Source organism: Neurospora tetrasperma, assembly GCF_000213175.1.
Source record: "Neurospora tetrasperma FGSC 2508 unplaced genomic scaffold NEUTE1scaffold_3, whole genome shotgun sequence".
NCBI classification, from domain to species: Eukaryota; Fungi; Ascomycota; class Sordariomycetes; order Sordariales; family Sordariaceae; genus Neurospora; species Neurospora tetrasperma.
Genome location: NW_009799101.1, coordinates 4735754 through 4761100, shown reverse-complemented (window position 1 = coordinate 4761100; position 25347 = coordinate 4735754). Strand labels below are relative to the sequence as shown.

General features: G+C 44.9%; 7 protein-coding genes across 7 annotated transcripts; 1 reads left to right on the top strand and 6 right to left on the bottom strand.

The window, feature by feature from the left end:
- Nucleotides 1-1984: 1984 nt before the first annotated feature.
- NEUTE1DRAFT_138181 (uncharacterized protein) lies at nt 1985-2657 on the bottom strand (the record flags this gene model as incomplete). Its single annotated transcript, XM_009853178.1, has 2 exons — nt 1985-2052; nt 2522-2657. The coding sequence occupies 2 exons, from the start codon at nt 2655-2657 to the stop codon at nt 1985-1987; spliced, it is 204 nt and encodes a 67-aa protein (XP_009851480.1).
- A 651-nt stretch (nt 2658-3308) lies between these two features.
- On the bottom strand, nt 3309-4349 carry NEUTE1DRAFT_130091 (uncharacterized protein; the record flags this gene model as incomplete). Its single annotated transcript, XM_009853177.1, has 1 exon — nt 3309-4349. The coding sequence occupies one exon, from the start codon at nt 4347-4349 to the stop codon at nt 3309-3311; it is 1041 nt and encodes a 346-aa protein (XP_009851479.1).
- A 774-nt stretch (nt 4350-5123) lies between these two features.
- On the top strand, nt 5124-6246 carry NEUTE1DRAFT_82884 (uncharacterized protein; the record flags this gene model as incomplete). Its single annotated transcript, XM_009853176.1, has 1 exon — nt 5124-6246. One exon carries the CDS (start codon nt 5296-5298, stop codon nt 6244-6246), a length of 951 nt encoding a protein of 316 aa, XP_009851478.1.
- A 565-nt stretch (nt 6247-6811) lies between these two features.
- NEUTE1DRAFT_82881 (uncharacterized protein) lies at nt 6812-15185 on the bottom strand (the record flags this gene model as incomplete). The annotated part of the gene is made up of 4 exons (XM_009853175.1): nt 6812-7230; nt 7295-7405; nt 14058-14367; nt 14424-15185. 4 exons carry the CDS (start codon nt 15183-15185, stop codon nt 6812-6814), a joined length of 1602 nt encoding a protein of 533 aa, XP_009851477.1.
- Nucleotides 15186-15902: 717 nt separating this feature from the next.
- On the bottom strand, nt 15903-17896 carry NEUTE1DRAFT_146783 (uncharacterized protein; the record flags this gene model as incomplete). Its single annotated transcript, XM_009853174.1, has 1 exon — nt 15903-17896. One exon carries the CDS (start codon nt 17894-17896, stop codon nt 16031-16033), a length of 1866 nt encoding a protein of 621 aa, XP_009851476.1.
- A 1191-nt stretch (nt 17897-19087) lies between these two features.
- Nucleotides 19088-21261, bottom strand: NEUTE1DRAFT_82879 (uncharacterized protein; the record flags this gene model as incomplete). Its single annotated transcript, XM_009853173.1, has 1 exon — nt 19088-21261. The coding sequence occupies one exon, from the start codon at nt 21259-21261 to the stop codon at nt 19228-19230; it is 2034 nt and encodes a 677-aa protein (XP_009851475.1).
- A 2269-nt stretch (nt 21262-23530) lies between these two features.
- On the bottom strand, nt 23531-25268 carry NEUTE1DRAFT_82875 (uncharacterized protein; the record flags this gene model as incomplete). The annotated part of the gene is made up of 3 exons (XM_009853172.1): nt 23531-24812; nt 24933-25076; nt 25158-25268. 3 exons carry the CDS (start codon nt 25266-25268, stop codon nt 24033-24035), a joined length of 1035 nt encoding a protein of 344 aa, XP_009851474.1.
- Nucleotides 25269-25347: the final 79 nt, after the last annotated feature.

Genomic DNA, 25347 nt, shown 5'->3' with positions numbered 1-25347 from the left:
TATAAATAGCAAATCCTATAAATCAACACCTCTCTAGAGAAACGAATACCCCAACATTTATAGTACTAGTACTAATATCTATAGTACTACTATACGTACCTAACTATTTATAGTAATATTCTATACTAATTACTAAAGTAGAATAACGGATATAAAGGCTAAAGACTATATATAACGTACTATAGGCGCTATAAGAATATCCTAAAGAAAAATAGGAAGAGTTAAAAGAGTAAGGGGAGCTAAAGCGAAACGTCAGGGAGCCGGGGGAACCGGGGCAAACGCTATAGAAGTTTCCTAAATAGAAACTAAGAGAGCTAGAGCTGGAGCAATAAATATACTAAGTACAAAAGCGGCCGGATCTAGTATACCAGTACAGCTACAAACAAAATTTATAACCTAGAATAAACTCGCTTTACACCTTCCTTAAAAATTATAATATTAAAAGTATTATTAAACCAGCCTAATTAAATTCCTCTTCCTAGCGAATTCAAACAAAGGGAAATTCCTCTTACAATTTCTACATTACCTTAACTCAATATCTTCTTCTTCTTCTTTTTAAGGGCCTTATTTAGAAGGGAGTAGTTATATAGATAGTAGAGGCTCGGGGCTAAATAAATTAAAAGAACCTATATTCTATAACAATATATATTATAATATTTATATTTATAATATTAATTAGTATAGGGAATATAGCTATAATAAATACTATAATACAAATAACGAACTTAATTGGAAATACTATATAAATAGATATTAGTATTAATTATTCTAAGAAAGTAGAATAATTATTAGAAATCCAGCGTTTTAAGGGTAGTCGCAGGCATACAAAGGAAGTCGAGTATATATAATTAATTATCAATTACAAATTATCACTCGAATACTAATATTTAAAAGCATATTAATTATTAGACTATATACCGATTAAACGCAATTACTTATATACAAAGGAAGTTAGGTACAAATAATCGATTAGTATATAAATAATTAAAGATACTATTAATGGAATATCCGAATTAGAATATTATATTTATAAATTATAATAATTACTTAATTAATAATGGTAGGTAGGAAAAAAAGATAGTCGATTAGGTAATATTAAGATCGATTATATAAAAGTAAATACGTACATATGTACAAACTAGGGAAAGAATTTATAAATTCTAAATTAATAGGAGACTACCGCCCCCCGAGACCCTTAATTATAAAGATTAAGGTTAGAAGGGACAAACCTAAGGGAGACCCCCAAGGACCCCCTTTAAACGTACTATATTAAGAAAAATAAATCTGGGGAATACCCCTAAGGACCCCCATTAAATACATTAAAGGGAGAAATAGAAATAAACCCGAAGGAAACCCCTAAGGACCCCCCTTAAAAATATTATACTAAAAGAGAAATAAACCCGGGGGATACCCCCGAGGACCCTTAATAGAAGGGTTAGGGTTAAAGGAGAGATAATACCCGGGGGATACCCCCAGGGACCCCTATTAGATTTACTAGTACGAATTCTAAGTGCCTATATACTAATACAAATACTAAATACCTATATACTACTATTAAATAGCCTATACTATTCTAGAATTTATAAAGATCTATAATATATAGTCAATTTATGAAATTAAATATAGAGTATTATCTTATATTATTTAGAAAGACGGACTCTAATTAATTAATGATAAGCACGGGCCCAATAGATTTTAATTAATTATAGGAGCGAATTGGGGCGGTAAGGAATTTAACTAATCTAAGGAGCGGATAGTTCAAACGATGGACCAATTAAATAAACGGATAAAACCTAGAGCTGACCACTTACGGCACGAAGAACTTATAGGGGTCTCGTCCTATTAAAAAGAAGCTCCGCTATGCTCGTTCACTTCGTATTAATACACTTCTTTCTCTAGACCATAACAACTGCGCTTAAATAAGGTTTGTGTGTGTATGCTCTGTTTACTCGTTCTCACTTTGAAATCAGGCAGATTCAGCCAATCAGAGCTCGTGGATAGACGTGTCCCCTTGTAACCCCCCCTGTGAAGGTATGTGGGGCAGGAACCACGCTAACAAACTTTTAAGGGTCAATATGTACTTATCTCGCATATGGCATTGAACTGCATGTGCATCAAAAGGCTTCGGGAAATGGGCAACTCTATCGTGGACTACGTGTCAAGTCTGTGACACTCACCCCTCCTCCAATCAAGAACTTACATTCTTTTTTGCCTGCTCTCCTTGCTTTGTCACCTCCCCTCACCAGTGACAATTGGACGTTCAAGAACTCCACCTTCAGCCTCAACGTTGTCAGAACCACTCGACCACAGCTGGAAGCCTGGAATTTGACTGGTTTCCACCACATGACGGACCCTCGTTACAGGCAATCTATTGCATAGTACCTAGGTCGTAATTGGGTTTTTCTGCAGGAGAAAAGTTCCTTGCTTAACAGTAGAGGTAGGTACAGGTAGGCAGCCAACCCGTCCGCGGAGTAGTGTATATTCGTGATCTGAGGAAGCGGCGGATACGTGGCTGGCTTACCTTTGTCGAACTTGCCAGGATCGACTTGAGGTTGTCCTTTCTTTCCAAACGCGGGGAAGGATGAGAGGCCGACATTGAAACCGGGAAGGTAGTAACATGCATGTAGAGCCCCATCGGAAGTACTTTCTGCATCCATTTTACGCACCCACTTCCGCTAGATTGCAAGAGCGTCCAATCGGAGAAGAAGGGCCGGAATGGAGGTGCATTCGGACTCGGGCCGGGCCATTCGCAGCTCGTCAAGATTGACTTATTGGCAGCGAGTGCAGCCAGCAAAAGCATAACACAACCTTCGGACCCCCGCGTATCGACATTCAATACTTTCCATCAATCTGATTCAAACTTTGTTGAGAAAAGGATAGACCTCCATGTCTATTCCCCTGATATTCATGTGCCATGTCAGCATAGCTGCCCAAGCCCAAGCGGTCGGGTTCCCCTACATGGCCCTGCACATATCCGGCAAACCTGGCCCGTATGGGTGATCGGCAGGAGATCATAAAGACAACAATTGGATAGGCGGACAAGCAGCCAAGACCGTAACCAAAATGGGGGCTCAGGCCGTTCAGATGTCGACATTTCCACTCCAGGTTGTCCCGCAATTATTCTGTATGAACCTGCCCTGAACGAAAAACACGAACTAGAGGGCACTACTTCTAGGTAGATGTAGGTATGCTGAGGTGAGGTAATTCTTCCCTTTCTCTTCAACCCATTCAACACAGCTTGACACCCGCACGTTCATAGAAACCATACCCCTTCATCAATTCCACCCCCTCACTCCTCCGAGTCATTGCTAACCGTACTTGTCCCTCCGCCCTGCGCCTCCGAAAATGACCTTCGTCCTAACCACCTTCCCCTCCGTATCCACATAAATCCAGCACATCGCCTCAATGCCCGGGAACGGCTTATACTCATACTGCAGCTCAAATTCCTTCACCTTTCCATCCACCTCAATGCTCCTGTTGTGTCCATTAAACGTCATGTCATCCTTATAATACCCAACCACCTGTCTCGACTGTTCGTTCCCGTCATTGTCGAGGTACTCATCAAAGATATCGCCATTCTGATCCAACCGGCGATTGCGATGTCTGTTTCCCTGATAATTGTTGACGCTGTAGAGAATATTGTGTTCAAGGTTGTAGTTGAAGGGATCGTTGTCCGCTCCTGACCCATGACCATGGCCAGTAGCGTGGCTGCGTTTGGCCATATCATGTTCATCACCACTGGCACCACGTGCACCAAGCGGGTCGTCCCTCACCGGCAGGTTATTTCCAGCTTTACCCGCTGCATCACCACTCTCACCACCACCACCACCAACAACATCCCCCACCCCATCCAGAACCTTCCCCACGCCTTCCCCAAGCGTAGCAATAATCGGATTCAGATCAATACTCCGCAAAACATCATCAACCATAGCCACCACATTCTCCAGTCTGGCCTCCAACTCCACCTTGGCAGAGACGTTCTCAATCCGCAACTTGACGCGATCAATGCTCGCATCCACGCCCGCGCTAAAGTGCAGCAGACTCAAAACCTTGGCGTCCAGATTGACCTTGGCCGTGATGTTGTCCACTTCAATGTCGATCAGGCCGACAGACACCGAGGCGTTGAGGTAGACGTCTGGGTCCTCGGGCAGGATGAGGTCTTCATCGGAAGTGTTGGCGGTTTCGTAGATGGCGGATTCGGGGTCGCCGCGGTGGGTGAGGCGGTAGCCTATGTAGCCGTCTTCTTTGGGTTCTTGGTCCTTGGAGGAAGATGTGTCTTGGGTGAAGCCGAGGGGGAGGCGGGAGAGGGTGAGGAGGAGGGCGGATGTCCGGAGGAGGGAGAGTGGCATGGTGGTGATGGACCACAGAGGCGGACTTTGTAGTGATGTAGATGAGTTTGGGATGAAGTGCGAGCTCTAGTGGGAAGGATTGCTGAGGACCCTAACTCAGAAGACGAAGTAGAAGTCAGAAGAACGGAGATCGAAACTTGCGAGACTGGAGGCGGGAAAAGATGATGCGTCGAGTTGAAGTTGTGAAAGCAGATGAGAATCGGAACAACAAGAAAGGAAGATTGCTCGCATCAATCACCTCTCCAATTCCGGATCCAATCCCACATCGAGTTGCACACCGATCACGTCCATCACAGTGTCTTCATTGCCGAACACGCATACCTTTAAACAACACAACCAATATATGGCCGATAGCCGCTCCGATATCGACGAGGTTAATTCCAAGGCAGCTCAACATCGCCGTTCCACGAACCGTTACTCCATACAGGCCCCTGGAGCCCTATGCCTTGGAAGGAAGCCGGCATGGTAGCATCGTACCGTTTGAGACACGGCCTAATCGGGATGTGGTCCGGGGTTGACGATCATGCAACCAGTCAAGGTCAATGTCAAAACAGGAACAGGCAGGGAGGGACAGGGAGAAACTGGGGTCGGATATAGATGACCCCTGTCTGATATTAACAACAGCAACCCTTTGAGACGCGAGACCGGTTCGAATTTATTGTCTTCATCACCTTCTTCGAAGTGATATGATTTGGTTCACATTATATGTCGCCCGGTCTGTTATCTCGCGTCATGTCAGCTATGTTCACTTCAGGTCTTGACAGCTCTTTTACTATCTCGACAACTCTTCGGTCTTTGATCGGGGAACAAGTGGACTTACCCTTTCACGACTCTTCAAACCTCCATCCCCTTCGGAGCCACCTATCCATCATCAACTCACTCCGCTCCAAACCAGACAACAAACCTCGCTTATTCCAAGCCCACAATCGGGCACTCAACACATGCGATGAGGTCCCTCACCACCACCTTCCTCCTCTTCCTCCTCTTTGGGCTCCTCGTCACCCTTTCAGCAGCCCAGTCCTCAGCAAAACCTGAGTCCAGCACCCAACCAACCTCAACAGCAGCCGCCACCTCTGTCTCCATGTCCATCCCGCCTACCTCATCCTCACCAAGAGCATCCTCATCCTCCACCTCCCCCAGAAAAACCACCTCTTCAAAGCCCTCCGCCACCGCCACCGTCCCCGGCCCCTCAGGCACCAACTACGGCCCCAAAGGCCCTCCCGACGTGCTCCTCCATATCCCCGAACTGCACGTCGGCCGCATCGAGCTAGACGTCAACAACCTCCGCGCCGACATCGCTCTAGCCGCCGAAGTTGCTTCCCTAGTGCAACTCAACGCCGGCGTCCAAGTGGGAATCGACAAAGTGAACATCACCATAGCCGACGTGGACGCCAACCTCGACCTGGTCATTCGTCTCGGAAACCTCGTTAAAGTCGTCAATCGCACGCTCTCCACTCTGGATCTCAACCCTGCCTTGATTAACTTGATTGATGGCGTGGTGGATGCGGTGGACGGGGTTATCGGTGCTGTGGATGGATTGTTGGGGAGTGTTGTGCAGGGAGATAGTAAAGTGAATTTTCTGATTGATAATTTGGGGAATATCGTGCAGGAGGTGGTGGGCGGGGGTAGTACGATTGTGGGCAATTATTTGAAGAATATGACGTTTACGGGGACGGTGAAGGATTTGGGCAAGGGGTTGACGCAGAAGACGTACAAGTATGAGGCGTTGGGGAGTTTGGTGAATGTGGTGACGAATGCGTTGGGGCAGGTGGTGCAGGCTGTTGTTGTTGGTGCTGGGGGTGGTGGAGGGGGTGGAAGTAGTTCGAGCAGTTCGACTGTGAAGCCGACGAGTTCGACGACGGCGAGTGTGGTGCCAACTTCAACTTCGACGGCTTGAGATGGGATAGGTAGGTAGGGAGGGGAAAAAAAAAGATAAAAAGAAGATGGAAAGGTCTCGATCGCGAATCGAACAGGGGATGTTTGAGCAACTGGAAGGGAGTAGTAGAGCCCTATTTGCATAGCCGGAAGACGCCAGTTACAAGATAACTATCCCAGAGGGGCACCACTCAGCGCTTATCACTCGTAATTTAGTGTAGCGTTGTACACAGTTCTACGGTGACGCGGCCGCCTTGAGCGGGCAGTATTCCCCTGGGCCTAACCCTGGTGGGATTGCAGAAAGCTGCGCACCATACCGCTCGACCACTGTCCCTTTCCGAAAATCAACCTCAAAGGTTTGACTTATTAACCCCCGCTTGGACCTTCGACATTAGAGATGGTTACCTTACCTTAGTCGATGATGAAAATAAAATCCAATGCGTGACAAACAGTTCCCTTTCATCTTTTGCAGCCGTCTTTATTTTCGTTCTCGAGAATGATTGACCTTCACTGGTCAAAGTAAAATTCATTAATACCAGGGACGCTGAAAGGGTATCATAATTGTTTATTCTACTTTCTTTGCTTGATCATAAAGGCAGCGGCACCTCTCCCACAATCTTCCACTCCAAGTCGCCCGTCCCTGCACTCCCACTCATCCTCGCCTCCACAAGTTTCCCTCCCTTCTGGAAGAAACATCTATTGACCTCCTCTGAATCTTCCTCAATCGGAATCTCGTTCTCATTCTGATCCTTGTCAATGCTCGCCATGAGGACACATCCGATCTCCGTGCTTTTGTCCAACCCCTTTAGCGCTTCTGGCGCGGACGTCTTCCATGATGGAGAACCGTCTCCGGACTCGGAAAAGGAGGTGTAAACCATCTGAATGTTGGAGTCAGAATCGAGGTAGAGGATGTACGTGTTTGGAAAGTGGGAAGGAGAGGAGGGACGGCTGGTGATCCAGGCAGCGATAGGGGCGCCGTTGGGAGGGGTGATGTCGGAGGGGAAGACTGAGTTTGTTAGGTACCTAACTCTCTAGGTAGAGAAGGAGTTATGGTCAGGGAGAAAACGTACTAGAACTGTTGAACCAGGGGCTAACAGCGTTGGTCCTAGCATCAGGGCCTAGATTGGGGACAGCAGCGGCCATACGACCGTCTGGCTTCTGGTAAATCAAGCCATATCCTCCTCTTGGATTCGTGGGCATAAGAAGCGTGATGATTGTGCTAAGCTAAGAACCAGGAAGGAAAAGAATTGTGGAGGGCTAAAATACATAGTGGTAGCGCCCTAGTGGGCCCCATATATGACCAAGCCATTCGGGTATACTAGTGAATAGCAATCTGGACGCTCTATACTATAATACCCTCCTGTAGCCCGAAATAGGCTTTATAGACTTATTCTTCCTTGTATCCCTCCTTAATCAAATTCCAATTCTCCTAAAATACACTTTTCCAGTCTGAAGTAGGCCTTTCTTCTTATTTATCGATATAACCAATTAAATGTTACTAAAAAATTTTAGTGCTTGTGTTAAGATGGGAAGCTACTTAGTATTCTTATTCCTACTTAGGAGTTATCTACTAGCTAGAATATTATTAAATCTATTCCTTCTCAATGTAAAATTTATTATTCTATATAATAACCCCTTTTTTTACTATAAAGTCACTTAAAACGTTCTAATTAAACTATATAGTTTATTTTAAATTATTTTATTATTATTAACCCCCCCCCCCCCCCGGGGTACTATAGGGACGCCCGTAGTATAGCAGTTTGTATAGGACGTCTATAGTTACTATTAGTATAAACTTGAAAGTTCGTACGTTTAATTCCCTATTTATAATTCGTTTTTCTCTTTAAACACTTAGTTATATATTATTAACGTCTTTTAAATCCTTCTTATCTTCCAATCTTATCCATTATAGGTATAGGTTTGTCCGGGGGTATAGGAGACGTAAAATTACTATAAGACGTATTATTTTTTGGTATTATTAATAGTCGCTTTAAAAAAGGGTATATTATAAGGTATTCGATTAGGGTACGCGGAATAAGTCAAGTTGAATTCCTTTCTCTCTTTTTTTTTTTTTCAATATTTAGTAAGAATGTTCAATTTTTTTTATATTTATACCTTTAGAGCCATTCTTATATTTACACCTAGGGTACTATCTTTACTTCGAAACTTAGGAGTTTGATGAATTTGGCACACTTATTTAATTTTAATAGTTTCGTTAGTCTATTTACAATTATTTTTTCCCCCTTAATGTAAATAATTTCGAACTCTTTGCCTTCTACTTACTTAATAATTTATTTGAAGCGTATATTTATATAGCAATTGCAACCCGGGACTTTTTGATTTAAGATTCGGTCTCTTATATTCTTATTATTTGTATATAATACTTTTAGTATTAGTTATCCGAAGCTTAATTCCTTTATTATTTAAGAAATCTATTATAGTAATTTTATTATTGGAATAAGGTTGGTAAATTCCGCCTCTATTATGCTTATTGTAACGAAGGTTTGCTTTTTAGATTTTTAGTATATTAGTCCTCCTGTAACGAATATAATATATCCTCCGGTATTGTATTGAGTTAATGGGTTATTTGTAAAAGATATATTGTTGAATGTTTTTAGATTTATATTTGAAGGTAATATTTTGCTTCTTGGAGTAATTCTTATATTAATGTATTTTATTAAGTACCTAAATAAGTATTTTAATATTAATATTAACTTTATAGTCAGTATAGTATTAGTTCTGTAAAGTTTATTGATTATAAAGGTAATATCCAGCCGGATATTTATTAATAAGTAATTGAAACTCCTAGTCTTTTTAATGTACGGTTTCTATTAATTAAATAATTCGTCTTTAATTTTGTAGTCCCCCACTTTTAGATTATTAGGCTAGGGCGTATTAATACTATAAAGATTTTTATAAATAAACTTCTTTAATAATAATTTAGTATAACGAGTTTATAAGACGAAAACCGTTTTCTCATTATAATTTCTTATAACATCGAAGCCTAGGAATATTTTTACCTCTCCTATATATTTAAATTTAAAATACTATTGGAATTAATCTTTAACTTTAAGGATAATAGCTATCGTCGGTATTGCAATTAGAAAATTATTAATATATAGAACTAATAGTACTCCTTTTTTTTTATTATTAAATAGATATATATTATTGCTTACTAGTTTAAACCCTATATTTTTCAATATAAGTAGCAACGTCTAAAACTAATAGAGAGGATTATTCTTAAGTTTATATAGAGTTCTTTTTAATAGATAAATTAGGCGTTGAAGTCCTTTAGGTCCTTTTTCCAGTCCGGTAGGCTATTCTACATAGTATATTTTTCCTTCCAGTATTAGTATATTTAAGAATATAGTATTAAAATCGAATTAGTAGTATTTGAGATTTATAATTGCTATAGTAGCCAGGAAGATCTTTACACTCGCTACGTTGGCGATAGCCGTATAAATATTTTCTATATCCTAAAAACCTTATTCGAAATTACTATATACAACCTATCGGGCTTTAGGCTCTTTAGTCTTCGAATTATAGTTATCCTTCTTATTATATACTTACTTTCTAAGGAAAATTTCTATATTTCTTTCAAATAGTACTAATTCGTAAATTCCTTTATCTTTTAATACTTTTGATTAATTTTCTATAATAGGTTTCTAATATATTATAAAGTTAATTATTTGCTATATTTTTTTATAATTTCTAGGTACTCTTTCCTTAAGATTATATTCTATCTTTATTTTTATAAGGTATATAAGGTTAATATCCTTTTCGACTATTTCCCTTTCCCGAAGGCTGAAGTAGAAAGTCGGAACGTTTCTAGTAAGCTTATTATTATTATCGACTACAATTTATTTCTTAGTTAGAGTACTTGGTTGTAGCGCTATTTGTTTTCTTAGTTTGCTAGTTCTTGTTAGGGGTATTATTACCGAAGTAGTAGTCTAGTTTAGTTTTATATTTTGTTATTTTATTAATTCTTCTTATTATTAATTTTCTATTTGAATTAAATTTTTTAGTAGTTTTAATGGAGTATTAATTATAGGGTCCGAGGATAACTACTTTCTTGGGTTTCTTTATAATGGAATAGGTTTCTTTTTATTTAAATTTTTTTGGTTTACGAAGGAAGAATTGTTAAAAGGCTCGAATTCTTCCTCGTTTTTTAAATTAATAAATAATTTAAATTAATTATTATCCTATTTAATTAAATTTATTATATTAACAGCGGGCGTCGCTCTTTAAGATACCCGGGGTTGTATATTAGTCGGTAGCCGTATAGATCTACTTATTAATATTAAAATTAAGGATTCTTCTATTAGAATAGTAGGTTGTATTGTTTGTATTAGAGTTTGGGGTTTAAAATTCGTTGAGGTATTTAAGGAGGTTAGCGTTAGAGTCTATAAACTTTTTAGTAGTAGAATTTATAATAGGGTTAATAGGATTGGTCTAAAGGTTATAGTAATACTTAGGGAGGGTATAAGTAATCTTAATTAGTTAATTATTAGTAATTTAAGGCTTATAATTTCGTTAATAGGTAATTAGGGCCGTCCTTCTTTATTTCCCTATCTTTCCTTTTTAAATTTTTAAGTTTTAATTCTTTAAATTAATTCTAGTAGTTTAAGTTTAGTAATAATAATCCAAACCTCTTTTCCGCTCTTGAAAACTTTATTTATATCCTCGATTAATTAGTCAGAAAATATAATTATATAATTTAGTACCTGCTCTTCTAACGATTATTCCTCCTCTACTTTCAGGAATTGTATTATACTAGCTTTAATAAATTATTTATATTCCGGGTCTTAGATATAGAAGATTCTTCTATTTAGGTCGGTATAATTTACTAAATAACCTCTTCTTAAATATTTAGTAAATTTATTTTCTTAGATACGTTTTTGCTTTTTAATATAGTAGTACGCTATATAGTAGTGTGTCTGAAGGTGTTTGATATTGGGTTTGCGGTTTGGAATGCTTATAGTTTAATTTAGTATTTCGTGTGGATTAATATATTTATTATTAGCTTTTATAGGCAAAAGATTTATAATTTTGATTATTAAATCGATTATTAATAGTTAGAATTTAATAGAAATATTGTATTAAATAATAGTAGCCTTTATCTTTTCTATTATTACCCTTCCTACTCGTTCCGGTATGCTATTTATCTATAGAGTATATACTAGTATTTTTATAATTTTAATACCTTCTTGTTGTACCTCTATAATGATTTTGTCGTTTTGGAAATCTTTAGAGCCAAAATTAAATTCTGTACTTCTATCTAAGCTAAGTACTTTAACCTTTAAACCCGTTTGAAGTTCTACCTATTTCTTCTACTCTTTAATTATATTAAAGCCTTCGCTCTTATCTTTTATACCTTTAATCTAGCAAAATCCTAAAACTATATACATAAAATATATAATATACTTTATATCTAAGTAGCCAGTTATATTGTAGCTCTATATATTAACCCTTACGAATTCTAAAAGTGTAGTTATTATTAAATTTGAGATCTTATAGACTATATTAGTTAATTTACTCCTGAGGTAGGTAGTATATTCTATTCTTTTAGTATTGGCTAGCTTAATGCCCATATTTTTGTAAACTTTTATAACCTATTTCTTTCCTATATATATGAATTTATAATATATAGTTTTATAGTTAATAGTAGCTATAAAGGCTAATTTAGGTGCCTTAGATCTGAATTTCTCGTTAATATTTAGTAGTAGTATAGCCGGTAGTATTAGTAAATTCGTAATCCAATTATACTAAACCTCTTCTTATTTTATTCTTAAAGTTATTTTATTAGTTTCTATTAATTATACTATACTATTATTAAAAAGACCTCTCATTGTAATTAAATTTTCTGAAATTGAAGGATAGAGTATAGTATCTTTAATTTCAATTAATATCCTTCTCTCCTTCGTAGTAACTAAATTTAATTCTCTTATTCTAATATAGTAGGATCTAGATTTTTTACTATTACCGACTGAATAGGTAATTAGTTTGAGTAGAAGGTACAGTTCTATAAATTACTTAATATTATTAAATATATTAGAACTATTTCTACTATCGAATAATACTATATTTCGTATTACGGTTATTGCCTTAGGAGTTTATTAGACTTTGACGAAGTTATATTGAATGCTATCTACTTGATGAGTAGTTGGTTCTAAAATTGTTAGGAGTTCTAGTAAAAATCCTTCTCGTCCTAATTATTATTGAAAGATAGTCCTCCAAAGCCAAATAATAGGTTGGAGTTAATACTAGAAATAGTAAGCGGATTATTAATATTAGTATTATTATAAGCGATAGTTGTAGTAGTATTACTATTACTCTTCTTGAAAGTCATCATCTTTATTTTATTCTTCTAGGTATTTAGGGCTTTATCCAGCTTATATTATTACTAGTTTAGAGTATTAAGGATTTAATAATAATTATAAACATAATATTTTAAACCTCTAAAAATCTTCTTTTAGCAAACGTTGCAATTAATATACTTTGGACCGTTATCGTCCTTTATTTTATTCTCCTTAGCTGTATCCTTAGTATTAATTTTAACCTTCGCTACAATTATATTAGTATAGTTCTTTTAGGTATTAGTTAGAGTAGATAATTGAATTAGGAAAGATATAGTAGTTAATTCGTTCTTATTTATATCCGCAGCCTATATTATAGCCTCAGTGGGGAATGAGTATTTAATAGTATTGAAGAGGTTAGTAAATTCGATAGTATCATTAATTCTAAATTTAATATCCTTTATACGCTTGCGTAAGATGTACTAGCGTATTAAAAATGCTTCAAGTATTATAAATATAGCGCATTTAATAGTCTAATATTTATTAAAGCCGTTACTCTTAGCTTTATTTATAATATTAGAAATATTATTCTTAGTAAAGTTGAATAAATATTTTGGATTATTATTATTTTTGTCCCAACTGTTGATTAATAGAGTGTTTTGGACCTTCTCATTACAGATTGTAAAGTAAATAATAACTATTACTTTAGTATATTCTATTTACTATTAGTATAGCCGCTTTTCATTATTTACTTTAATTGCGCTATTAATAGTAGGTTTAATAATATTACTAGTAATATAATATTTGAGGCCCTATAAAGCGAATTTAATTTTTAGGGTACAAACCTAAGTATTGAAGTTAAATTCGCCCTTTAAAGAATTTAGGATAGTTGTATTGAAAGATATAGTAGTAAGGTCCTTATTATCACTAATATTAAAATTATATTATATGTTTTAGTAATTTATATTATCAATTATCGAAGTTGTAATAGTATAGAGGTAGGTATATTTTGAATTACTTACGATTTTCACCGATTTTGTCGCTTAATAGGTTTTTAGTCTTATTTTTATTCTTATTTACCGTTTAATAAAAATATTTAGAAATTTATAAAAGGAAAGGGGATTTGTAAATAGTATTTATATATAATATATACCCAATATTATAAAATTATAATCTTAACTTACGCCTAGTATCGTTCGTTTTCTTATTCTTATTAATTTGCGCCTGGTGTTATTCGTCTTTTTATTCTTATTAGTTTGCGCTCAAAAAGGTATTGCCTACCTTCTTATTGATTTTCTAGGACTTATAAATAGTTATACGCAGTATTGCAATATAAAAGATTGCGTACAGAGGGTTTATAACCTCTTGGACTCGTAGGTATAAGAAGCGTAATGATTGTGCTAAGTTAAGAACTAGGAAGGAAAAGAATTGTGGAGGGTTAAAATACATAGTGGTGGCGCCCTAGTGGGCCCCACATGTGACTAAGCCATTCGGGCATGCTAGTGAATGGCAATTTGGGCGCTCCACACCACAATACCTCCCGATGTTGAATAGTTTGCCCAGCGAGTGGAGATGGGTACCATGGCCAAGCTCGTGCCAGGAAGCGCCATTATCCCCGTCATCCTGTTAAGCCACTGAAGCATGAATATACGAGCCTGACCGAGTTCCCCGCTCGCAGCTTGGTATACGGTTGCGGGATAATAGCTGGCTGTGCTTGAATTGGCCATGGCCTCAAGCGACATTTTTTTGATGTTGGGGTCGTCACTGACAGCAGGATTATTGTTCTCGTTGATCGCCATTCCTAGTACGGTAGAACCGGCACCGATGTAGGTCAGGATAACGTGAGGCTGGAGACGTGTTAGCAGCTAGAAATGGTCTCGGCTGTGGTGCTGAACATCCATACCCTTGCGGGGTTACCAAAGCCATTGAGAATGATGGTGGCGGTTAGACGGGTGTTTCTCCTGAGACCGGTTATGATGTTGACAGGCTTTCCCCACGTGGCTCCGTCGTGCTTGATGTAGTAGACATCGTTGCTCTTGTCTTGGTAGAACAAGTAGAGCGCAACGTTGCCCTTGTCATTCCGCCAACTGGCGACGGCAAAAGGTGAACCTGAACGAATTGCTCCAGCGTTAGCAGCAGCAGTAGTTGAGACTGCCCCTCCTCCCGTCGTTGTTTGTGATGGAGTCGGTATCGTGGTCGAAGAGCCACCATCACCACCGCTATCGAGAACCGGAGCTGTGCTTGATTTCGAGTTCCGAGCCGCCTTACTCCCGACCACACCGCCGACAATAGCAGCGACTATCAAAATAACCGCAAGGACACTGCCTAGTATAATGCATAATCGTTTTCGGTTCGGCTTGGCACTGGGTTGAGTGTCGGCAATTTCGGGTGCTCGGCCAGCATTGTACTGATCGCGTTCATCCTTCCATTTCCAGTTGTTGGCCAGAGCAGTGTCCGGAGTGACTTCCTTGCCCACTTCCTCCTGACGAACCTCGGGCCAGTGTTGTGTATCCTTGAGTTGTTCGTATGGTACAACCTCTAGACCGTCGGCCCAGTTCGGGGACTCGTCTGGCCCCGGTTGCCTTTGAGCATATTGGTATGGATGATCGGTGGTATGACTCGGGACGTAGCAGCCCTCGCCTGGTGGTGATGTTTGATGGGCCATGGTGTTGGGCCGACTCAAGGCCAGTACTTATGGCTTGAACACGGTAGAACTAACGACATTATATTGCGGGAGCGCGCGCGAAGCTCGTGTGGGGGCAGCGCCATCTTAAGGGTTGGTTGCTGAGTGCAAGGCGACATTCGTTCAAGTCTCACACCGGGAATTTTCCATCCAATGGGTGCTGTTGTGCCACCATATTTAACTTCATTTTGTGGTCGTTGTCTTTGATGTGTGCCGCAGGAGCGCAGTGTCCGAGATTGGAGGTCGTTTTACGCCGTGTAAGGGGGTACAGGATGTCGTGAGACCATCGGTGGGAAGAAAAAAAGGGTTGAGTTCGGAAGAGAAGCGAAGGACGGGAAGGTGACACAGTCCCAGGGCTGTGCATTGCGGCACAGGTGGCGGCCAGCTGAAGCGCTGAGGTAGGTAGCCGCGAGTGGCAGTCCCGTGACTTAACAAGGACAGAAAATGAATTCACGGTCTGATATTGAAAGATGTTTAAACACACAAGGAACCTGCCGATATGGGTGCCTCTAGTCAAATCGCCCGAAATGTCTCCAAGTGGCAGAGTGGCAGGCAGTTAAGTCAATCTCCACCTGGGTCAATCATTTATTGTGGGTCACCGTCTTCAACACCAACGGTCAAAGTCGTGATAACGACAACAAGAAATGATGAGATACTTTTAGTTTTACAAAGCGAGTTAAGGACAATCAAAGAGATCTCTATAACTGACCATTATCTTTTCCCTTTCTACCTCTATGTACAAACACGCTATTCTTTTACTTCAAGGACACGGCCATGCATCATTCTCATGACGACCATCACAATGAGAAACTACCTATTCATTACCTCTATCCAAACGAAGACGGAGGATAACCACCACCACCACCACCACCACCACCACCACCACTATGCCACGTCTGTGGCGTCGGTGGTCCTGTCGTCGATGCAGCAGGAACCGTCATCCCCATCCCCATTCCCACGGACCCGGCGGGATTCACGCCTCCTTGTCGAGGCCACTGCTGTCCTTGACCTCGACCTTGTCTTTGTCCTTGATCAAATCTCCCGGGCGGGTTGGTGTTCGCACTCACACCCACGGGCGTGGATGCTGATACTGATGCTGATGCTGATGCTAATGGTGGCGCAGAAGAATAAGGTAAAGGATGCGTCGGCCTTCTTGAACTTGATCGTCCGTTGAGATACCCACCAAACGCCACTCTTGGTTGTTGCTGTTGTTGTTGCTGCTGCTGCATCAGAGGAAGTAGTGGTGGTGGTGGAATGCCCGGTGTTGAAGAGGTCGGTAAGGCAGACGTGTTGACGTTGTACCCGTGTCCAGCGGTGGTAGGAGGCGGTATCGGCACCAGAGTGGTAAGTGGTGGTGCGGTTTGCGGTGGTAGCATGCCCATTCCCATTCCATGTCCCGGCCCTGGTCCGATCATTGATTGCCCTGCGCCCGTAGAACCAATCTGTACCGGACTATGCGTGTAATTCCTTCCTTCCTCTGCATCACCCTGTCCCTGTCCCTGGCCCTGACCTTGACTGAACATCATCGGCATCACTGTCGACACTGGCCCCATTCCTGCCATCCCCGTCGCAACAACAGGATACGACGCCCTCCTCCTCCCCCCTCTCCGTCCCGCAACCTTCAACCTCCCCACCCCCATCCCCAAACACCGCTCCTCTACCTCTTTTACATCCATCCCTATCCGTTCCGCCAACCCCTGCCATAGCTCCCCTCTCATCTTTACATATTCCCCTGCTATGCGCGCCAATCGATCCTCATCAACTTCCTCTTCGGCCTGGCGCTTTTCGATAAGACGCTCGTGTCGCTTGCGGCAGGCGTTGGCCGTCTTACCGGGGAAGTGTAGCCGCTGCAGCTCGGACCAGGGGAGTTGCGAGGCGCGCGAGGAGAGAAGGAGGGCGTCTTCGCGAGGGGTCCAGGAGGTTGTAGGGTTGTGCAGGCTTGGGGAAGGGGGGGTTGGGCGGGGGTTGTAGGACGAGCTCGGATTAGGAATTGGACTTTGGGTTGGGTGGGCTACTTGAGTTTGAGGTGGTTGGTGGTGGTGGTTTGGTGGTTGATATCCTTGTTGTTGTTGTGGTTGCGGTTGGGGAGGAAAGTGGGTTGGGTGGGCGGCGTTTTGGTTGACGATAGTGGGGCCTTGGTGGTGTTGTTGGTGTTGAGAATGTTGTTGTTGTAGGGCATGATTCTGGTGCTGATAGCCTGTCAGCTGAAAGTTTGGCGCTGAAGAGGGGCTGCTGTTGTGAGGCTGATTCGGCCCCTGTAAGGATTCAAAAGACGGCTGCTGTCCGTAAGTCGATGTCGACGACGATGGTGACGATTGTTGTCCGCCAAAATTCCTAGGTATTGTCCGTGGAGTTGATGTTATTGTTGCTGTCGCATATTGAGGGTTCATCATTCCAGTCCCCGCTCCGGGCCCAGACCCGGCGCCGATCCCGGGATTCCCGCCGTACCCGTAATTCGGCGGGGCCGCTGATTGTTGATGCGCCGGTGGTGGAACCCCGGGTGTCACTCCCACTGTGGTGTTCATTGACCCCGCGGCGTGGTGATACATCATTCCCGTACTCCCATGACGCCCACTGTGACCGTGACCTCCATCATGGTTGTTATGACCGCCACCGTTCCTGTTGGCACTGCTCGGATATGGTTCCGACCGCGCCACGGCTTGGTATCGGGGGTGTGATGGTGGCTTTGGCATGGCGATCTGTCTGTGGGGTGCTGTATGCTGAATCCGGATTGCTGTAAGGCGATGCTATGCTATGCTATGCTATGCCGGTGCTGCTGCTTGCTGTAGTGTAGTGCAGTGTGATGACATCGGCAGTGGTGGTGCAAGCACAGAGCCCAAAAGAGGTGTGACTGTGATGGGATGGTGATGAGTTCCAGGCCGTTTTAATTCTCCGATTCGCCAGTCGAATAATAAACGTTTGTCTGGGATGGAAGCACCCCCCGGCCCCCTTGCTGTGCCTTTCTGTTCGGAGTTGTAAGTTTGCTTGTATTCTTCAAAAGGCTCCGTCTCCAAAATGCGACCAACTTGGGCGACCAGAGGATCAAACACTCTGTACGGGGTTACGTGTCGGCGGCCAGGGTCATGACCCGTCTGGGTTTGAGGATATTCCCGGTTGGAGTTGAAAGAGACGATATAGCTGGGGCCCCGAAATCAAAGCGGCGGAGATCCGGGGAGATGAAGACGGGGAAATACACATCCAAGGGCCATTTGTTGTCATCAGATAAAAAGAGAGCGTCCGCAGATGGAGGCCATGACAACACCACCACCACCAACCCGCCGACTCCTCCAAGGTCCAATGTCCACCGGCGGCGGCGGCAACCTCCAAGGGAAATTGTACGTGTTTCAGATAATAAGCCGCAACCCCAAATCCACAGGCCGCTCCCGGGATTCTGCTTGGGACAAGCGACGATATCCCAAACTAAAAAAGACCCTATGCAGCAGCCGCCATGTGGACTGCAATGTGGACGCAGACGCACTTCCCACGCACATGCGAGCAACCTTGCTCGGGTGGGTACACGGCATCCAGGTGGCATAAGGGGTTGCATTCGTTGTACATGTTGCGGTTGAAGGGCCCTCTCAGCCTGTTGATGTTTGTCCGAGTGTAGTAACGACAGCGACCCTGTAACTGAGCTAATCGACTCCATCAACAACGCTACTGCATCGTCAGATTGGAGACATGCACCGTACCGTGGCAGCATGACAGTTGGCATCCCAAGAGTAATTTCAGTCTGCAGCAGCCATGGTACCCTGATCGGCATGCACTGGTGTTAGTGGACAGGGGGGCCATGCAGCTATTTACTAACAGCCGAACATCACGGCGCTATGTCACTCAACTGTGAAGGACAACAGTTTTCGGGATGCCAACTCCGACGGGAACAACACTCATGGTTAAGATGTCATCGCTTGTGAAGACGGATTAACCAGCGAAGCAGAGAATGACGCAAGATTGAGCCACATACAAACGGGAACTTTTGGCCAGCAACGTCGCCGCAAAGAAGCAACAGACCATTGCCGTCGGGACTCTACACCAAGTCCACGGCGGTCTCCTTGACGGCCTCAAACTGCTTCCCATCCTGCACCGCAAACCAGCCCACGCGATGAAATTTGCCCTTTCCATCGCGGGTAAGCAGTAATCCTTCATGTGCGACAACGAGTAAGCACCAGATATTCGCCGGCATTGGATCACTGGGGAAGTCAAGATACCCCAGCGCAATGTAGCTCGATTTGGCCGGTCCACTCGATGCTGACTTTACCGGCTCCAACATGATACCCTCCGGCGTCAACGGCGTGTGTTTCTTCATCACCTTGGTGCAGCGAACCTCGACAGCCTTGCCAAAGATTTGCAGCTCTAGCGCCGGCATGAACAGCACATCTGGGTTCCCTGCCCCTGACTGCTTGGTCCACAGCCCTTTGGAATCTCGTGGTCGAATGCAAATGTTCTTGGCATCAATCCATCTTGACTCAATACGTGGGTTGGTATCCCAGAACACCGGCCCTGTCACATACGCCCAGCTCCATGAAGGGGCACGAATCACTGGCTTACCTGGAACCTCGCCCGGACGTTTGGTGAAGGGGGATGCTAACGGCTTCTCGATGGATAAGAAGTGTTTGCGACTGACATAACTCCAGCGGGATTTCCACAGCAGGCCCCTTGGCATATCACATTCCCATAGCCCAGCCAGGTACCTCGACTTCAGAACGCCGTGCGTAATCAGTGCAACGGAAACGATGCAAGCAAAGATGTCGTGCGGCTCTGTCAATGCGCGGGGAGTAAAGGAAACGAGCATCTGATACCATCTCCTCAAGACTTCGGGTTTGGTGCCGGGATGGAGAGACGTTAGAGCCTGTCCCCGCTGGCTAACGTCGACGTCTACACATCCGTCTTCGTACCGCGTGTGTTGGCGGCATTGGTAGAATACCTGGTCTTCTCCAAAGACAAGGGCGCGATTCGAGAGCAGAGCTTCTTGAAAGCACCAGCCTCGGGTATCTACGGGCCCGACTGACTTTCCACGTTGCATTGTCAGGTAGACAGTTCCGAGATCTGGGCCCTCGCCGGTATGGGGATTTGGGCCGGCTCTCATGGGGACTGGCTTTGGGTGTTTCTTGGTGGTCAGGAAACCAAGGCCGCTATCGGGGGACCGGCCAGCAATGATGGTCAGTTCAGCGTTGCCGTAGACCGAGGACATGCGCTTGGATTCCGCCTCCCAGTCTTTTTGATTTTTCTGAATGATACAGAGGGCGTCGATCCAGAGGTAGCGAATCCCGAGCAGGCGGGTGAGGTCGATGGCTTCGACGTGAGTCTTGCTGAGCTGGGATTCGGGGAGGAGCTTGAGGAAGTCGGCCAAGTTCGTGTCGTTGAGCATTGCTTGCGTGCCACTGCCCCAGCAGTAGGACAGAGCCGTGTATGGCTGTGGCTGCTTTAGGTCTTTGGTCAAAACAATCCGCGTGACCCTCTTGGCCGCTGGCAAGGTCTGATCTCCAACGTCGATGACCCTCGTCGGCATTTGTCGAGTCCCGGGCGGGCATGCCTGATTGCAAACTCCATGTCCTGTACGACAGTTCGCCAACGTATTCTTCGCAAAGGTCGCGTGATATTCGGGGTGGACAGCACTGGTGCTGTATCTTCCCGCGAACAAGCCGCCTGCGGTGGTGGCAGGGTCAGCTCCAGCGGCGACAGGGTCAGCAAAGACGACAAGATTGGTTTGTAGTTTGCTTGGCGCATCATGGCCAACTGCTGAGACAACAACGCCGCATGAGAGCCAGATCTGGTCGGGAACGCTGGCGGTGCCTGCGGGATGCCATTCGCCGCGGAGGTAGATCTTGAAATCGCCGTTGTCGCTGGACTTGACTGCGTTGGCGGGCAACTTCTTGGCTAGACAAGCTGCAATGTCCTCTTTGGTGCAGGTCCGTTGAACTTGTGACCACCACAAGCTACAGCTCTCGCACTTTTTTGCCAATTGGACGAGAGAGTTGAGGTCTGAGTGGAAGACGACATCGTCGTTGAAGAGGTCGTAGAAGCGGAAGGTCGAGCACTTGGAGCAAAGGGTGGGCGCCATTGTGTGGCCGTGGATAATAGAAGTTGTAAACCGTCAAGGGGAATTGTTTAATATCCATGACTCTTGCAGAAGAAGAGTCATGAAGAGTCATGGTCGTCGATGATATGTCTCGTCATACTAATGTATGCACGTGAAGCTGACGGCGTCGCTGCGGCCGCGCAAGCCTCAATCGGTGGTGGGGTTGGCTGACCCAATGAGCCGCCGCGTCTCTCGTATCGGGCGGCCATCGTTTTGTGGGTGTCTTGCTGCTTGAATTATTATTTCCATTCCGTGTCCGTGGAGTTTCGTATCAGTTGCTGGCCGCCAATATTGAGGTTGAAGATGATGTCGGAAAAGTTGAGGTTGGAGAAAAAGGAAGGGTGGACGTGATGAGATGAGGGGCAGTGACGGGAAGCGCTATGACAATCCGAGCTTCAGTGCTTGGGCGCTATAACGTGTACGAGCGTACTCCACTTTCCCCCAGAAGATAACAACGATAATGGCGGGGTACGGATCGGGTACCTTGATGGTCACCTCACTCAGTTCATCTTTTCTTTTCCTCTTTTATTTCCTTCGTCTTTGCAGCAAACACTCTTTGTTTCCCCTTTAACATCGAATTGACCTCATTTATAAGCTGACTTTCCGACCATGGCGTTTTCCCAACCCTCAATTGGTCAACCACATTCGGCGTTATCAACCCCTCGGCGTTTGCTACCCTGTCTGCCTCCTGCTCACCAATGCTCGCCAATCGACAGCGCTTCGAATCGCCAAGTGCTGACAGGATGAAGTCAGTGATGGGGTGGGTGGTTGCCTGATTCCTCCATCAGAGACAAGGTACAGAAGTACAGCCAAATCCGACACACAAGTCCCCAGCTCCATCTTGTTCCATCTTCTCCTTCGTCTTCATCCTTGTTGTTGTCTTGATTGCTAATGACAAGATGCCTCGCAAACCAGTCCTCCAAAGTCGACTGGCATGCGACCGATGCCATTCACAGAAACTGCGATGTCCACGACAAGACAACTACAAGACCACCAAGGACGAAACATCAAAACAGCCAGCGCCATGTGTCCGCTGTGAGCGCGCTAAGGTGGCCTGCGTCTTTAGCCCACGCCAACGCCGAACCGTGATTCCAAAACCCGCTGGTGCTTCCAAACCACCACCATCAAATCACGACATTGCCATAAATGCCGATGCTACCTCTACGCCTGCCTCCACAGGCCCGGCGTTAACACAGACAGCTCCAACAGTAGTCGAGAATGGAAAAACCAACTCCGTGGAGGTGGAGAGTGCGTCGTGTACACTGGAGAACCCGCGACCCACCACTACTGTCACACCCACCGACACTCAACTCTTCAATGTCACCGATCTGGACCAAGACTTCTATGCTTCCTCATATTTTGACAGTAACCAGCTCGACTTACAACAGCCCTCAAGCGGTTCATGTTCCAATCCATCAACCACCTGCACCGACCTCTGCCCTCTCTCGCTGGACACCACTACAGGCATAGACTGGGACAACCTCCTCCTCTGCGACCCTCTTCTCCCACCCTCTCGAGGCTGGTCACTCCTGGATATCGACAAATCTCTCCTTCCCCCTCCAGCTCCCGACCCATTCTTCCCTCCTCATGGCCCTCCACTTCCTCTAAACCTCATGAGCTCCACTTCCAACAGCGATATCGACCCCATCCTCTTCCACCCCTCTGCCAACCCTTCGGTCAACTACTCCAACCCCCAAGCTCTCACTCCCTACTCCCCCGTCCGCCAACTAGCCAACCTCAACGTCTCCTTGTACGAGCACCTCTGCCTCATCCCACAAATCTACAGCAACTGCGGTTTGCCACCCCTCACCCCCGTCGTCCGCGTTGATGTTCTCGAGAAGCGGCTACTCGCAATCGACCACACCTTTCAACTTACCCAAGAACTCATCGACATTGTCGGCAAACTCTACCCGCGCTCCGGCCCAGGAGTACTATCCGGTGACGACGCTCCTGATGTTCCCAAAACGGGAACGGGCGTGCCGCTGGGCCAAGACCAAGCCACCATCCTCTTGCTTCTGTCGTGTGCGCAGAGGGTATGTGACGTCTACGACTTGTCGCTGAGCCACATGCGCAAATGCCTCAAGAAGAACTCGGTTCCCCACTTTGATGAAGAGTTGAAGCCGGTGAGGCTGCCCCCGTTTAGAGTGTCGGCGGTGTGTGCGCCCCCGACGGATAGGGCGGTTGCCTTGCATATGTGCATGGTGATGATGATGGCGAGTAACCTGTTTGATCAGCTGCAGGAGGTTCTTGGGTTGTGGAGGCATAGTAGTGGACATGAGCAACATTCTGAGCTTGAGGTGCAGGTGGACCTGCAGTATCCGGACTTTGGGAGGGAGGCGAAGGAGAAGATGGGGAAGAAAGCGAGGGATGTGGCCATGGAGATTGTGACCATAAGGCAAATCATTGTGTCTTTTTCGGGCCTTGGAATGGAGGATACGAGACAGGCAGTTTTGGAGTTGGAGTCGGGTGGTGGTGGTGGGGTGAGGAAGGCAATAGGGGAGGTACGGAGGCTTGCGCTGGAGGGCTGCTGCTCGCAAAATTTGGGCGAGGAGTGTTATTGACGGTTGATGATGGAGGTCTTTGTAATATTTAGCGGAACGAATCTCTTCTCGATTGTATGTATATAGGACCGGACCAGTCACCTCAACTCATCGCCTTTCATGTCCAACTCGCCCCTAACCACCTCTCGTTCAGCTCCATCCCCATTAATCACCATCCATTTTCTCCATCCTGACTCCCCGATCAACCACAACTCACTCACTCCAACACCTCTTTGCAAACTCCAACACCTCCCCATTGAACCTCTCCGCCTCCTCCCAAAACAACCAATGTCCACTCTCATACCAACTCGTCTCCGCCCTCTCATTCCCCCCCTTTTTCGCCCGCTTCACCACCTCCTCCATCCCCTCCAAACTAAAACACCCGCTCCTTGTTCCGCCCATGACCATCACCGGCTTACTAATCCCCTCGCACGCGTCCCGGTGATCATACCTCGTATGATCAGCAATCAGCTTCGCCAACCACTCGCCCGACGGACAAAGTGCACTTATCCCCGTAAAGAACTCTTTATCTTTTTTCTTCTCCTCCTCCGAGATTTTGTCAGTAGGGAGCGGTTTATGTCTGTATCCTAAACACTCATCTACCAGTCCCAGGTGCGTAGCATGCCTCTCGTTAGCAGGTTTGTTCCAAGCTGCCTGCGCACCAAGCATCGTCGCTTCGTCGTAGCATCCTTTATGAGCTTTGGTGGAGTCCCAGGAATCGAAAAGGGAGCGATCTTGAAGAGGGGCTTGGTCGACGAAAATGAATCCGCTGAAATCAGAGTCGGTGAATAACTCGATGTATGTCCAGAGAATGGCGGCGCCGATGGAACACCCGATGCCAATTACTTCCAAGGGAGGCTGCGGTAGGGACTGCGGCAGGGATTGGGACTGAGGGGAGGGACCGCCAGGACCAAGCCGGGAAGTCTTGAGGAATGTGAGGAGGTTGTGTAAGTCCGTGGCGAGGCGGGCGACGTGGTATCCTCCTTCGTAAGTCTCCCCGTTTTCCTTCTTCTCGTCATTTTCCTCATGCTCGTCTGCGCCTGCGCTTTCCCCATCCCCATCCCCAGCACCAGCCGCAGCCCCAGCCGCAGATCTACCCTTCCTCGCTTTCACAAGACCGCTCCTCCCGTGCCCCCGCATATCCCACGCAACCACCCAATGGTTCTTGGCCAACTCGTCAAAGTTGCGATCAAAGTAGTCGCTGGATCCTGAAAAGCCGTGCAAAAGTAAGAGCAAGCGGGAATAGTTGGGTCCTTCCTCGGCGATGACTGAGGCTTTGGAATCACTTCGTGCACGCGGACCAGATCCGGATGTGCTTGTGCTGTTGAAGGTCAGGACCGGTGCGTCCGGGATGAAGGATGGGTCGGGGTTGGTGATGGGGAGAGAAGATTTGAGGGTGATGAGGGCGCCGTCGGAGGCTTCGAATGTGGTGTATTGTGGGCGCGGCATTTTGGGCAGTGAGTTCGGGTTAAGTTTGAGATCTAATGAAGAGGATGATGGATGCTGTTGGATGTTGATAGTGGGCTGG